The 14,607-nt window shown below is 43.0% G+C and overlaps 1 protein-coding gene across 12 annotated transcripts in view; it reads left to right on the top strand.

The window, feature by feature from the left end:
• Nucleotides 1-14,607, top strand: part of STAU2 (staufen double-stranded RNA binding protein 2) — a 225,879-nt gene that overhangs the window by 86,259 nt on the left and 125,013 nt on the right. For all 12 annotated transcript variants that reach the window (XM_077810128.1, XM_077810129.1, XM_077810130.1 and 9 more), the window contains one exon: nt 3,425-3,485. In XM_077810128.1, coding sequence (XP_077666254.1) covers nt 3,425-3,485 — 61 coding nt within the window. The remainder of the gene's footprint in view (nt 1-3,424; nt 3,486-14,607) is intronic.

Below are 14,607 nucleotides of genomic sequence, written 5' to 3' on the forward strand. Positions count from 1 at the left end.
CAAAGGATGATAGTTTTGGAAGGCTTGCAAAAGTGGGAAAAAAGGTGGTTAGAATGGAAACCATTATGCAATCTTAACTTTCCTCACTGTGGATCAAATTAACCTCTTAAATTTCCACATGACTTTACATGGGCACAGTGGTCCCCACAGCAGTGCCGCCCTTGGGCCATGACTAGGTCATGGAGTTTATCTCTGGGAGGCAGGGATGGCAATAGACTAAAATAGCCAAAAGGCATGGTCACACATTTTTCCAAAAGGCTGAGATTTATGACAATGACAGTCCTATCCCTAGGATTTTAGGGTCTCCTTGCCTCCCCTGCAGCATTAACAGAACCTTCTTTGCGCTACAGTGCTGTCATGGTCTGGCTTCCATCTCCTCCTGCCTGCTCTTTCTCTCTCCATGTTCTGTTAGGGCCTTGAAGGGGGAGTTACTGCAGCTTAGGGTAGCACTAACTTATAGTGCAGACTACATCATAAGGTCTGCTTTCCTGAAAGGGAAACATGCCATGTAAAGCAGCTGTTCTGATTACTCTTCCCTAGTCACACCTCTTCAGCCATGTGGCACCAAGCTCCAGCGTAGGGACTATTAATGAAGCCAGGAAAGGGAGGATGCGAGTGCAGAGCTGTCTTTCCTTCAGACTGGTCATCCCCTTCCACACTTGAACTTAGGTGGTTTGGTTTCCAATTCACATCATGCAGCAAAGAGTAGCGTACACCCATTGAAAAGAAGGCAACAGATGGCTGTTTAAATTAATAGGCCGTTTGAAATCTGTAAATATTGAAATCTGTTTAGTATTCTGTGTTACAACAGAATGGGGTTGCTATGAATCTGGAGCACAACCACAAAATCTGCCAAGAATCTGGATGGAAACTAGAGATGCTAACATTTCCAACTCCCCTTTCACTGCTCTCTTTACTGTTTATTAACTTTACCATGATAGGGAGTTTGACAAGAATTCCATACATTCAGTGCAGTTGTCTCTCATTAATGCCACCTACGGTGAACAGACCTCTCTGGAAGCAGTGAAGTGGCAGAAAGAAAAGCTGGTTAAAATTAAAATATTGCAACTCCCTGATCCCATGCCCAGAGTCAAATTCTGGTTTCCTCTGTGTGAGATGGGATGGGTGAGGTGAGGACAGGGCAGGGAATCTGTTGTTTTAGCACTCTGCCTAAGGGCCGGCTGCACTACAGATTCAGTGCTCTCTTGAGCATCGGACTGGGAGGGACCAGCTAATACAACCAGCAGGGCTTCTTGGCCTGAAGTTAGCTTGGCCAGTGGGCTGGAGTTGTGGCTAAGGGCCCATCTCCTCCCTGGCTCCTGCTTGTGTCATCCCTGCCTCCCAGAGACAAACTACATGACCTAGTCATGGCCCACTGCTGTGGGGACCACTGTGCCAATGTAAAGCCATGTGGAAATTTAAGAGGTTCATTTGGTCCACAGGAAATCCAGACTATCAATCTTTGAGCTGATTGTGAGATGGAACACAGTTCATTGGTAAGCTGGGACTTGTGTCTCCATATTCACATAGAAATCTGGAAGGTTACAATTGTGAGAGCCCTAAGAATGCCTTATCTTTGAAGTTATGTGTTTATTCATATTTTCAAAATAGGAGTTGTTAGATACCCAACATTAGCTATTCTGAGGAGGCCAGTGGGTCTGTCTACTGACACTAGAGACTTATGATGGAAATTATAAGGGTTCAGCACTGCTCTTACTTCAAGGAGTAAATTAATCCCTCGGTAGCGTAATATTAAAAATTACAGTAGTTGTCTTTTGACAGTTTTACAGCTTCCTCCACAAAATCTGGTTTTGACTACTGGCCAGATATTGAGTTAGATTGGCCTATTCCAGCATGTGAGTTCTTAAATTGAAGGCTAGATGGTGCCATTTAGGCACTCCACTGGCCCTGGGGAACTTATGGAAGGATTGTGTCTCATGGCATTTTGTTTTAAATCTGACTAATCAAAAGTTAGAGAGAGAAGGTAGGTGAGTTAATATCTTTTATTGGACCAGTTTCTGTTGGTGAGAGAAACAAGTTTTCAAGCTATGCAGAGTTCTTCTTCAGGTCAGAAGAGTGTCACAGCTAAATACAAGATCAAATAGTTTAGCATAAGTAGTTAGCACATATTTGACGAAACCTATATGGTTTCGTTAAAACAACTACAACCCATACTTGATGATGACCCCATCCTGAATAAAATCTTCCTGCACCCCGCTTCTGACCTTCAAACAACCTCCCAACCTCTCTAAGCTCTTCATCATCAGAAGCAAACTCTCCGCAGACTAGGGCACACTATCTCAAAGTGGCACCAGACCCCACCAGATTAACAGATGCAAAACCTGCAGACATATCTCCAGTGCTGCAGTGATCAACACCCGCCACAACACACTTTTCAAGATCCATGTGTCCTACACATACCTATCACAACAGGTGGTGTACCTCATCCAGTGCACTAAATGCCCCAATAACAACTTAATTCGTAGATGAACTCACCCAGGAAAATGATAAAAGACAAAACATACCATATCACCTATGGGTGAACGCTTTTCACAAGGCAATCACTCTATATCTGATCTATCAGGCTTCATTCTCAACAGAAACCTCCACAACACTTGGAAAAGAGGAGCTTGGGAGTTTAAATTCATAACTGGGCTAGACACTAAAAATCATGGTCTTAATAAAGAGACTGGATTTATGGCTAATTACAACAGTCTGTAACCCACTAACCCTCCTTTTTTTCCTATGACTACAGGAGCGCTAATGGGCCACTGCACCCTGAATGGTCCCTTATCTCTCTCTAATGTCCTGGGACCCTCGCAACAACAACACTGAATAATCAAAAGTTAAACACATTTGCTAATCTGAGCCTAGTCCCTGGTGAAACAGTGTGCTCACATCTTTATTGTTATCTTTTGGCCTGTAGCTGGTAATGTTTATTCATGGGGAGGTCTAGTACTGGAAGAACCTGTTTCAGGTGAAAATGAAGGTGCTCAAGCAGAGCTGTGTGGGCAGGTTTGTAGAGCAGTGGTTCTCAAAGCCGGTCCACCGCTTGTTCAGGGAAAACCCCTGGCGGGCCGGGCCGGACCGGTTTGTTTACCTGCCACGTCCGCAGGTTCAGCTGATCACGGCTCCCACTGGCTGCGGTTCGCTGCTCCAGGCCAATGGGGGCTGCGGGAACCTGCGGACGTGGCAGGTAAACAAACTGGTCCAGCCCACCAGGGGCTTTCCCTGAACAAGTGGCAGACCAGCTTTGAGAACCACTGTTGTAGAGGACCTCTTCATGTGCTTGTTTAGCTTTGGTCAATTCAAACAGCTAATCTTTTAACATGGAAATGTTTCTTCACAAAACTCTTTAATACTTTCTGTAAAAGTATATTTGTGCTGGACTTATTAATTTATTTTTTTTTTTAAACTGTGCCAGCCAGGGGAAAACAAAGGTTGGAATGGCCAAAATGTTGGGTTTCCTGAGCCAACGAGTAACAGTGAGTATTACTTCTTATTTCATTCATATTTAACTTTTAGGCATCTTCCCATTAGGTATTTGATTATTTCAAACAACTAAATAATCCAGTCATTATGGACATTTTAGTCAGTCTTTTTTATCAGAAATTGTCTGAAAAGTTTTCTGTGATGTATCTGCCTTACGAGTATAAACGTGGTAGTGTGCTCTACTATAGCAAGAGCAAAATGGTATATTCTTTGTTTAAAAACTGAGTGGATTTTCATGCTTATTTTGAAATGCATTAATTATAGAGCCAGTTAGGCATTGTCTTCATTAGAGAAAAAGGTGTTTTCTGAACTCAAGTTAGCTCATGCATGGTAATTAACATGAGGTAGAATCCTAGTAAAGACAAAGTAGTTGTAATTTTCACAGTAGCAGATTGAGGTAAACTCTAGGTTGCCTCCAGGGTTTATCTGTGTAGCCGGCTGGCCTGTTTCCCCAACCCAGGAAGGACACTCTGCCATGCCCAAGTCTCTCTCAGGACACAGTTTTATTGTGCAACATAAAACTTAAGCAAAACATCAAAACAAAAAAGCACTTCCTTTGCTCACGATCAGCCACAACACCCAGAGGCTTTTCCCCTTGCCTCTCTCAGTGCTGAATGGAGGACTCACCCTTCTCTTCAATACTACTGCTTCAGGGTCTACTACAGGAGCCCATCTCCCACCTGCAGCTCCCCCTCAACTGAGATGCTTGCTGCCTTTATAATCACTTGCTTCCAGCCCAGCTGGGTCTGGTCCTTGAACAGGGCTGACTGCCCCCAGGTTCCTGGCTGTTAAAGGATCAGACCACTGTGTTAGCACCTTGATGTGATAACGCATGTGAAAACTGCAGACTGCCTTGTCTTCAATATGATTTTACCCCATGTTAGGCTATGTCTACATTGCAGACCTTACAGTGGCACAGCTGTACCGCTGCAGGGTCTCCTGTGTTGCTGCTCTGTGTTGGCGGGAGAGAGCTCTCCCACTTGCATAATTAAACCTGGGGTCTGTGTCCACATTGGGTCATGGGAAGTGGAGCACAAATTGGTTACAGCTGCTGCTGGGTGACAGCTGGAGATATCAGTTGCCTGGTAGCTGTACAGACCTGGGTTCTAGACCCATGGGGCCTTGCATTCTGTCAAGATACTGCAGAGATGAGCACACTAAAGTGCATGGACACACAGAGAGAAAGAGAGTCTTGTTTAAGTTATGGAGAGCAATAAAGAGACGTTTCGAACCTGGCTGCATAGGAGAACTTGAAAAATAGCCCTTTTCCTGTTCCAGAAAGCCTCTGTCCCTCACTGGTGCTATATTGAATACCTGAGTTCCATTCAGAGGTATGCTTCTTGCCCAGTGATTATACCAGGGACCAATATTCATAGCTGATGTTTTCTGCACTCTGTCTACTCTCACTTGGATGAATGGCTTCTAATGACCACTGTCAGCAGACTCTGTCCTCAGCGATCCAATAGATGTACAGCCACTTACAATTATTGAGATTTTTAATCAACTGGGAAAAATTCATACATCAGCCTACACAAAGGATTATCACAGCGGTTCTGGACTCCACTCAGGACATAGCCTTTCTCCCAGAGGAGAGATTTTGCAAGATATGAGACTTCTCGGCAACTCTCAGGGAACAGCTGGTACAGACCAAACAATTTTTCCTAAAACTATTAGGCCTTATCGACGTATATCACATCATTTGAGAGGCACACGCCAAATGTACACAGCCTTCTAGGGAGACTGACTCCTTAAGTGCGCCCACAGCTTTGCTGGTTGGAGAACAGAGACAATGTCCTCTGGGGTACTCTTTTGTCCTGCCATCCCTACAGTCACTATTGCCTCCAATCAGGGCTAGTGTGTGTATTGCCAAGACATCCAAATGCCTTGCCTTCTGAACACTTGTGCGGTCCGGATTCCGTGTCTTCTGATGTGCTGCTGCTGGATTGGAGCTCAGATAGTGCAGCAAGCCCTCAAACCTCTTGCTTGTCCTTGCAGCATCATGTAGTGTAGGTGCTTACAGTCAATACCATGTCCGTGTACTGTATCAACAAGCAGAGAGGAATGTGTTCCTAGCCTTTATCTGTGGAGACAAGAAAACTTTGGCTGTGCGTGTTTAGCCTGGTCTTTAGTTTTGGGTTTCTTTAAACAATTACTTACTCCAAGGTGAGGGTTTACACCTACTTTAATCTATGACAGTTCAGCCCCCTAGATCAACTACATTAGAGAGCTTAGAAATAGAGGGGGGACCCCATGGTGCACAACAGGGACTACATAGTGCTCTTTCTACAATAATTACTTTTATAACCAATCAAACAATGCACACACTGCAGTCAGTAAAGGAGAGAGAATACAGAATGCATAATATTTGCATTACTCACACCACGCCTTGTGGAAAAACATGAAGTGTTAGTCCTCATCATCATCCTCACCATCAGCGGTCATCATCTTGGCGTCTCCCCCTCATTAAAATACTGGTAGCCAGGTCTTCTGCAGCTGACCAGAATACCATTATATCTGCTGTCTCTATCTCCAGACCTCGTGTCTCAACAGCCAGAAAGGATTCTGCATTGCAAACAAGAGTGCATTCCACCTTGCAGCATGGAGGATCACCTGCCGACTAATGTTTCTGCTTTCGGAGGGTTCAAGGCTTTTTCTTGCCATCCAGGAAGGACTCCATCCTGAAATGCTATAAACCAACATGGAAATGGTTTACTATATGGTATACTATACTTCACTAGTCAAGGATTTCCCCCATCTTGAGCTGCGGCCCTGCAGTCTCAGAGTACCTTCTTCAAGTTTCAAGGCTTAGCTATAGCCTCTCTAAAATCCATATGGCAGAAGTATCTGCTCATCAGATTTATGTTAAGGACAAACCCATCTTCTGACACTACAGTCTCCAGTTTCTGTAATGTTGTGTCTTTGCTACAGCTGGGAGTGAGCTTCCCAGCTGGAGTAGACCACCTCTCACTAGATCCACCTGAGCTAGCACACTCAAAAAAGTGGTGTGGATGTTGTGGCTTGGACAGCAATTTGGCTCTCAAGCCCATCTAATCTTCTGAGTCTGAGCTTGGGCGCTTAGAGGCACAGCATCCACACTGCTATTTTTAGCACACTAGCTTGAGTGAAGCTAGCCTGTCGTTGAGTTTTATTCCCAGCTGCAGTGTAAACATACCCTAAGAGCATGGTAAATGTTTTCCCCCCTTAGGATGCTCCCTACTTTGTGGGATGTCATTTTTGTCCTGTTGAAGCCGATGGGCCCCCTTTATGAGCTGCTTGCTCAAGCCTCTCTTAATCATCTAGCAAGCAAAACATCCTTCTTGAGAGCAATTGCATCTGCTATTAGGGTGAATGAACATAGTGCTTCGATAGCCATTCCATCTTATACTATCATCCATAAGGACCATAGGCCACCATGAGGCCCCATCCCAGCTTTGTGCCTAAGATGGTCTCAGTTTTCCACCTATCTCAATATATTCCCTCCCCATATTCTTCCTTAGAGCACCATTCCTACCCAAGAGAAACCGATCTCAATACACTTGATGCAAGGAACTTGGTTTTTACCTGGAAAAGACCAAGCCATTTCGAACATCTGACAGGTTATTTGTACCATCTGGGGAGAGATGTCAGGGAGAACCCATTACCAACCAGACGCTGTCAAGTTGCACAGAGGCGAATTTTAAAGAACAGTCTTCTATGAGCTTTGAGGGCCTTTGTCTATTCCTATTACACATCTTCCCCTTTACCTTGGAGTTCTGTATAAAATCAGGACTTTGCAGTTAGGGAGAAGGAGCAGAGGTAGTTTGAGAAGTGTACTCCCTTTATGTAGAGTAGGTGATGTCACTCCCCCCTCCCCCCCCCCAACAGACTCAGCTTTTTAAGGTAGTGACATGTGCCATTGACAGTTCCACAGCTCAATGCCATCTCCCTACAAGTGTGAATGTACAGAGGCAATTCTTGAAGAACTAGTACATAATCTCTTCTTTGCAATGTCAGCTCTGTATTTTTTTTCCATATGTGGTGGTGGTAAAATAGTTTAAATATAGGATGGGTTAAAGAGAAAAATTCCCAAATCCTCATTTTAATGGAGTGAGGATAGAGAGAACACCAGTATATTGGGCAGGGTGGCCCACCCAATTGTATTTATGTAATGAAGTTAAAGCATCATACAACATCAAACATTGCAGGAAAATGGAACTCTGCATCACTGTGGTGTGACATGGATAGCATATGGTGGGGCCCCTAACCTGTATGGGAACTGTAATAGTCTAAAGATGGCTCTGAGGTGTTTGTGTGTACCTCCTTGCTGCCCTCATTCACCTTCATAGCAATTCTCTAATAGGTGAGCAGCTACTCTTCTAGCTAAGCTTGGGCCTTAGTTAGCGAAAATGCCGAGCCTTTGGTGGATTATGTTTTAGCTTCCTTTTGCATGCAGGTGTTTCTCTTTCTTTGTCTGCTTGATCTGCAGTGTTTTCGTCTGAAACCATATAGACTAAAACTAGGATAGCAAAGTGAAGTTCTGTTTTGTTAAAGAAACAATAGTAAATTGTTTACAAGACAGCGACAGATTCTGTTGCTTTCCAACTGTATATCTTGTGTGGGTTGTCACTGGAAAATAACCTCTGCTTTGTTTCCTATAACATACCCACTTATTGCACCTTCTGCATCCCCCAGGACTAGTCCCCAGAAGCTGACCAGTTTCCCCTCTTCCCAGCTATTAAATACTCCAAAAACCATCCTTGTGACAAACTTCTCAACCCTACTTCCTCCTAACTGATAGCACTATCAGGCATTCTTTACACATCATAAAGAAGCACCAAAAAAAGTATAAACCATTTTTCCCTAGGAAAGGTGTTCCACTTTTTCACAGAAGTTAAACAGAAGTCTCTTTTCCAGTTTATGGGTGTTGTCCAAATGAAAATTGAAGAACCACAGCTACCTCATGGAAAACATTATGTTTATAAACAGTTCCACCTATGTGTAAAATATTTACTGTTGTTTTTCTTCCTTAATCTTTTATTACTAAGGACTCTTGCATGAAATCAGGATCTTTGTTCCTTAGAAGTACATCTGCTCCTGCTGTTTATTCACCATCTGAAATCATAATCATCTGTTTGTGACATCACAATTAGTTACTGAGAAGATGATTACTTTGTCACAAACAGATGATTATGATTTCAGGTGGTGAACAAACAGCAGGAGCAGATGAACTCCAAAGGAACAAAGATATTGATCTAATACACTTCTTCTGAGTAAAAAATAAGCCAAGAGAAAAACAGAGAGTGTCAGGGTAGTGTCTTAAATCCAAGGTTGAAAAGAACATTACTATTTCTGTCTATATTGTACAGAATAGCATTGGGAACTTTGGCAATTGCCTTCACGTTATTAAGTATCTTGTGTGTTTTTGCTTACACCTAATCAATAATATCACATAGAAATAATCCCTATTGATAGAAAAAGGTATAGATAATTATAAATTATAGGGAAAATATTTGTTTTTACTTCATCTTGACTTTTTTCTTGTAAAAGCACAATAAATTAAGACTGATTTGCATGAAATTGTGTGTGCTTATAGATCTTGGCCTCAAAGAGGAAACACATACTGTGTAGCACTATTTTCATTAAGTCTTTCTTGTAATTCCCCATGTTTCTTTTGTATCCAGGGAATGTTAATGGAGCTCTTCTGTGGCTAATTGAACACCTGTACATTTCTATGGATGATGATAACCAAAGTCTGTTCACATTTTATTGGATAAAGTGTCTATTTTATATTTCAGATTTGTTAAATTCAGATCTGGTAGCATTATATTTTTATTTTCACTATTCTGTATCATTTTCTGTGTGCCTCAAGTGCATAATTTACACTGGATTCTATTTTTGTATTAATTAATTATTGATGTTTCTTGGACTTTTGGTTAAGTAAAGATTTTTATATCAATCTGCTCTGCCAGGTGGTGGATTGATAATTTAATAACTCCTTTAATTATACATTTACCTCAGATTCTACACGACCATTCCGTGGTCATGCTGGGTAAAAGACACAATAAGATGAGTTGATAACACTGCAGAAAGCATTTGTGGTGGCACAGCTCAAAGAACAATGACTCTCCAACAGCTTTTGTAGCACAGGTGCTGCTGGCTGAGCATTATAACATTACTGCACACTCCAAGGTGTCAGTCCCACCAGCTGAGCCTGTAGACAGGAACTGGAGTCTCTTGCAGTCGTTTGGTATGCCCTCCCAGTGCTCAGGTGACAATTCAGTGGGTACAGAACTTACAGTAATTTTGAGACAAGAGGCTCCCTTGATAGCCTATGGAAGAGAGCTAGGATACTATCTTCCCTTGCTCACTGAAGTCCCCTGGAAAATCAGATTGGGAAGCAGGAGATATTCATGTAATTCTGTTCTGATATGGTCTCATCCAGGGATTGGATTTTGGGCCAACTTGATGATCACTTTAGATAGGCTATTACCAGCAGGACAGCGGGGTGGGAGGAGGTATTGTTTCATGATCTCTGTGTGTATATAAAATCTGCAGCAGTTTCCACGGTATGCATCCGATGAAGAGAGCTGTAGCTCACGAAAGCTCATGCTCAAATAAATTGGTTAGTCTCTAAGGTGCCACAAGTACTCCTTTTCTTTTTGCGAATACAGACTAACACGGCTGTTACTCTGAAACCTTAGTTACTTATGAGATTTGTGTTGGAGAGATCTAATTGCAGTTAGCAGTCTGGGTAAAATAATCATTCAGCCTGAACAGTAAGCGCTAACAATTTCAAACAGGAGATAGAAGAACATTTAAGAAAAACGGACGTTATTCAGCAAGTGGGACCCAAGAGTGTTATGGAGAAAGCAGGAAGACCATATCACTTTTTCCTCAGTAGTTGAGGGTAATTCTTGCAGAATGAGAGTTTGTTAAAGGTCATTAGACTTAATACTCTTGGAAGATATATTTGCACACGATTGGTGTATGTAAAGGATTAGTTCAGATATAAGAAAGCATTTCCAATAGAGAGATCCATATGCATTTGGGGTTAAGAGTGGCCACAAGTGACCTTCTAATTGTGTTGCTCTCAACATCTCTTGACTGAGACCTGGCCCTCTTAGCTTCTCCAGATGTGAAGAGGACTATCTCCTTGAGAAACTGGATCATTTGAGCTGAGGCAGTATTGCTATCCTAACCAAAGCTTTATTTGAGTTCTCCATTCTCTCCTCCAAGCTTTTTCCTTACTTCAAACATCTCACCCCCCAAAACTTCCTCTCACACTGATTTCTCCTTTGATATTTCATACTCACTCATAACTTCACTGAGCTTTCTTCTTAACTTCAACTACCTCTCCATCCTCATCTGCTAGACTTACTCATTCTTTCTTCTCACATATGTAGGTCATGCCCTTCATTTCATGCCCATGACCACAACTCCCACTCTCCTCTTTTTTACTCTGTTAAAAAATGATCTTGCCTACGCAGGCCACTCTTTGGTTACACTGAAGCACTGACTCATTGCTTCACCCCTCAAAAATCACTGTCTCATTGCTCTTCCAAGCATCTGAACTGTCAGCTCTCCATCCTGATTTGCTCTCAGCTCCCTAATTTGTTGACCCGTCTACTTTTATTGATAACAGCTCTTTCCTGTCCTCTGCTTTACATTATCTCCCTTCAAAACTCATATGCTAGCCTCGAACATTTTTAAGTTCTATTGGTACACTGAATTACTATACAGAGCTTCAAATGCACAAGTCATTGCCTCAAAAAAATGCTATATGTCCTGAACCCATGTCCACTAGAGTGTTTAATCAGATGTTCTGTAGAAATTCCCTTATTTTATTCTGCTTGTTCTTTATATTAAAAATATCAAGACTTGTTTTTCATGAGTTCTCATTCCCCAAATGGAGAGAGGAGTGTGTTGAAACTTTCACAAAGAGCTTTTCTCTCAAGTGTGTGTCAAGAGTTAAATAATAACAAATACAACAAAAACAGAATTTAAAAAGTCTCACTAAAAATTACCCCCCCTTTCCACTGCTCAGGTTTCAGCCTCATCTCTTGTGGTGTCATAATTCTAGTAGTTCTTCAGTTGTGCAGAGCATCTTCCAGCAAAATTAGGGAACTCCAGACCTGATGTAAAAAAAGGAAAAAAAAACAAAACACATTTTTTTTTCTTGTCTTCTTATTGAATTGTAAAGAAGCAAATATACGTATCTTTTAACATGGTGGTTGTGAGGTTAAACAAGCTGGTTTTTGAATCAGGGTGCTACATAACATTACTTTGTTTAACCTCACTGTGGCAAGGTGATAACTCACCGGTGCAGCACCTCCTGCTAGTCATCCTCGGAATTAGCTCTTTTCCAGTTTAGAGAGCACCCTCTGCAGGCCGGTGTCTCCCCTGCCACTGGCCCCGTGTCCCTCCTGGACCCCAGTGCCCTTTACCCTGGAGTTATGCCCCCAGCAGTACCCCCACACTCTGGGTTTCCCATCCCAGGGGAACCCCCAACCTTCTATTCCCACCTTGCCTCAGTGGCTACTGCCAGTCATCATCTAGCCCCCTTTCACTGGGGCAGACTGCAGTCTATAATGGCCACTCATCATTGGCAAGGGGTTAGGACCCGCTGCCTTTGCCTATCCCTGGGCTGCCCCCTGCAGCCCAAGTACCTTTTGTAGTCCTTCAACAAGGCCTGCAGCCTGGGGGTTTACCATGGTGGCGTTCCCTTTGCCCTTTCCCAGCACTGCTCTGCTTCAGGTACCTTGCTCTCAGGCAGCTAGCCCTTCCCACTCTAGAGCTGGAGAGAGATGCTTCTAGCTCCTGGCTCACAACCCTCTTATAAGGGCCAGCTGGGCCCTGATTGAGCTGGCCACAGCTGTGGTCAGCTACTCAGGTGCTTTCAGTCCTTTTCCCAGCCACAGCCCTCTCCAGGGCTGCTTTTACTATTGGCTCCCCAGGCAGCCCTCTCCCAGGGCTGTTTTAACCCCTTCAGGGCCAGAGTGGGGTGACCATCCCGCTACACTCACATAACTAAGATCTTTTAATGGATGGCACTATGTAACTACAACATATTATTTTTGGTGCCTGTATATTACAGTGATTGGTTGCCTGTAAATACCTCAGACAGATGCATTAGGCAAATAATGTTGGTGTCTAGGCCAGGATTTCTGCTTCCGAAGTCTAAGCTGATATTTAGACTATTGCTGAGTACATAATGGCTATAGTGTTTACCTATTCTGTTGTTTTACGAATGTTTTCTAAAGTAATGACACTTAAAAGGTATTTCGTAGAAATTGTCAGGCTTTTACCATTTATTTTTATGGTAATACTTAAATTACTCATTCTTGTTACTAAAATAGCCACCCTTATTTTTAGAATTTCTCCAAGGCTTTTTGGTGAAATTGGATTTATGATGGGCCAGATGCTAAGAGATGTTGAGCAGCTGCAGCTCCTGTGGAAATCCATGTGGATCTGCAGGTGCTCAACACCTTACAGAATCTGGTCTACTGTGAATTGCTTCGTGGTGAAGTAACTTGGTGCCAGATTCTGATACCCCTCACTTGTGTTGCAAAGTACCTTACTTTGCAGTTAGTCCTGTTGATTTTAGTGAGACTAATCAAGAAGGTATTCCTCAGCATGAGTAAGTGTGGCAGAATCTGGGTCTTAAAAATAAACTATTGGGTGGTTATTGCTGGCTGATTTTATTGAATTCCCAAGTACTGATCATATCTCACATAACTTATCTTTGGCTGAAAAAAGATTGCTAATTTCAAATGTTGAAATGATCTGTTTATTTTGTAAGATAAGCAGATCGCATGTAGGGCTAAATCATGGCCCTGGAGGCATTGCAGCCCACAGGAGTAAGGCACACACTTCTACTGGCGGTACAAATTGCAGTGCAGGGAGCAAGGCATGTTCCAATGAAGTGTTCTGGAGGTGAGGGAGGAAATGGGTGAAGCCTTGGCCCCTCCCAACACACCAACTATTGTAGCTTTCTCCTCAGCACAGCAGGGAGACCAGGAGACAAATTGTGAGTCTCTGAGTCACAGTCTGTTTTCCGTTGTGCTCCAGGGGCAGCAGAACAGTGCTCTGCCCCTTGCTTAGGGAAAAACTATGACTCTGAGTCATTGAAACAAGAAAAGACTGAAAACTGTGGGGGAGAAGGAGTTTTTTGACGGTACTGAACAAGAGGAGGGAAAGAATTAGGTCTGGTATGTTCAGAGCTGGATTGAGACACAGTTCTTTAGACATGGGACTATCTCCTGAAAGTCACATTGCAACATCCGGTTTCAGAGTAGCAGCCGTGTTAGTCGGTAGCTGCAAAAAAGAACAGGAGTACTTGTGGCACCACAGAAACTAACACATTTATTTGAGCATAAGCTTTCGTGGGCTACAGCCCACTTCATCGTACGCATAGAATGGAACATATAGTAAGAAGATAGATATATACATACAGAGAACATGAAAAGGTGACGTAAGAGGCTAATTAATTAAGATGAGCTATTATCAGCAGGAGAAAAAAACTTTTGTAGTGATAATCAAGATGGCCCATTTAGACAGTTGACAAGAAGGTGTGAGGATACTTAACATGGGGAAATAGCTAGTGGCATTCTGTTATTTTCTTTGTTGGGCCTGTCCTGTAGGTGACTTCTGGGTACTCTTCTGGCTCTGCCAATCTGTTTTTTCACTTCAGCAGGTGGGTATTGTAGTTTTAAGAATGCTTGATAGAGATCTTGTAGATGTTTGCCTCTGTCTGTCTGAGGGGTTGGAGCAAATGCGGTTGTATCTTAGAGGTTGGCTGTAGACAATGGATCGTGTGGTGTGTCCTGGATGGAAGCCTGGAGGCATGTAGGTAGGAATAGCGGTCAGTAGGTTTCCGGTATAGGGTGGTGTCTATGTGACCATCACTTATTAGCACAGTAGTGTCCAGGAAATGGACCGCTGGTATTGATTGGTCTAGGCTGAGGTTGATGGTGGGATGGAAATTGTTGAAATTGTGGTGGAGTTCCTCAAGGGCTTCTCTTCCATGGGTCCAGATGATGAAGATGTCATCAATGTAGCGCAAGTAGAGTAGGGGCGTTAGGGGACGAGAGCTAAGGAAGCATTCTAAGTCAGCCATAAAAAGTTGGCATACTGTGG

This window comes from Eretmochelys imbricata, chromosome 2 (genome assembly GCF_965152235.1).
Source record: "Eretmochelys imbricata isolate rEreImb1 chromosome 2, rEreImb1.hap1, whole genome shotgun sequence".
In the NCBI taxonomy this organism is placed as follows: domain Eukaryota; kingdom Metazoa; phylum Chordata; order Testudines; family Cheloniidae; genus Eretmochelys; species Eretmochelys imbricata.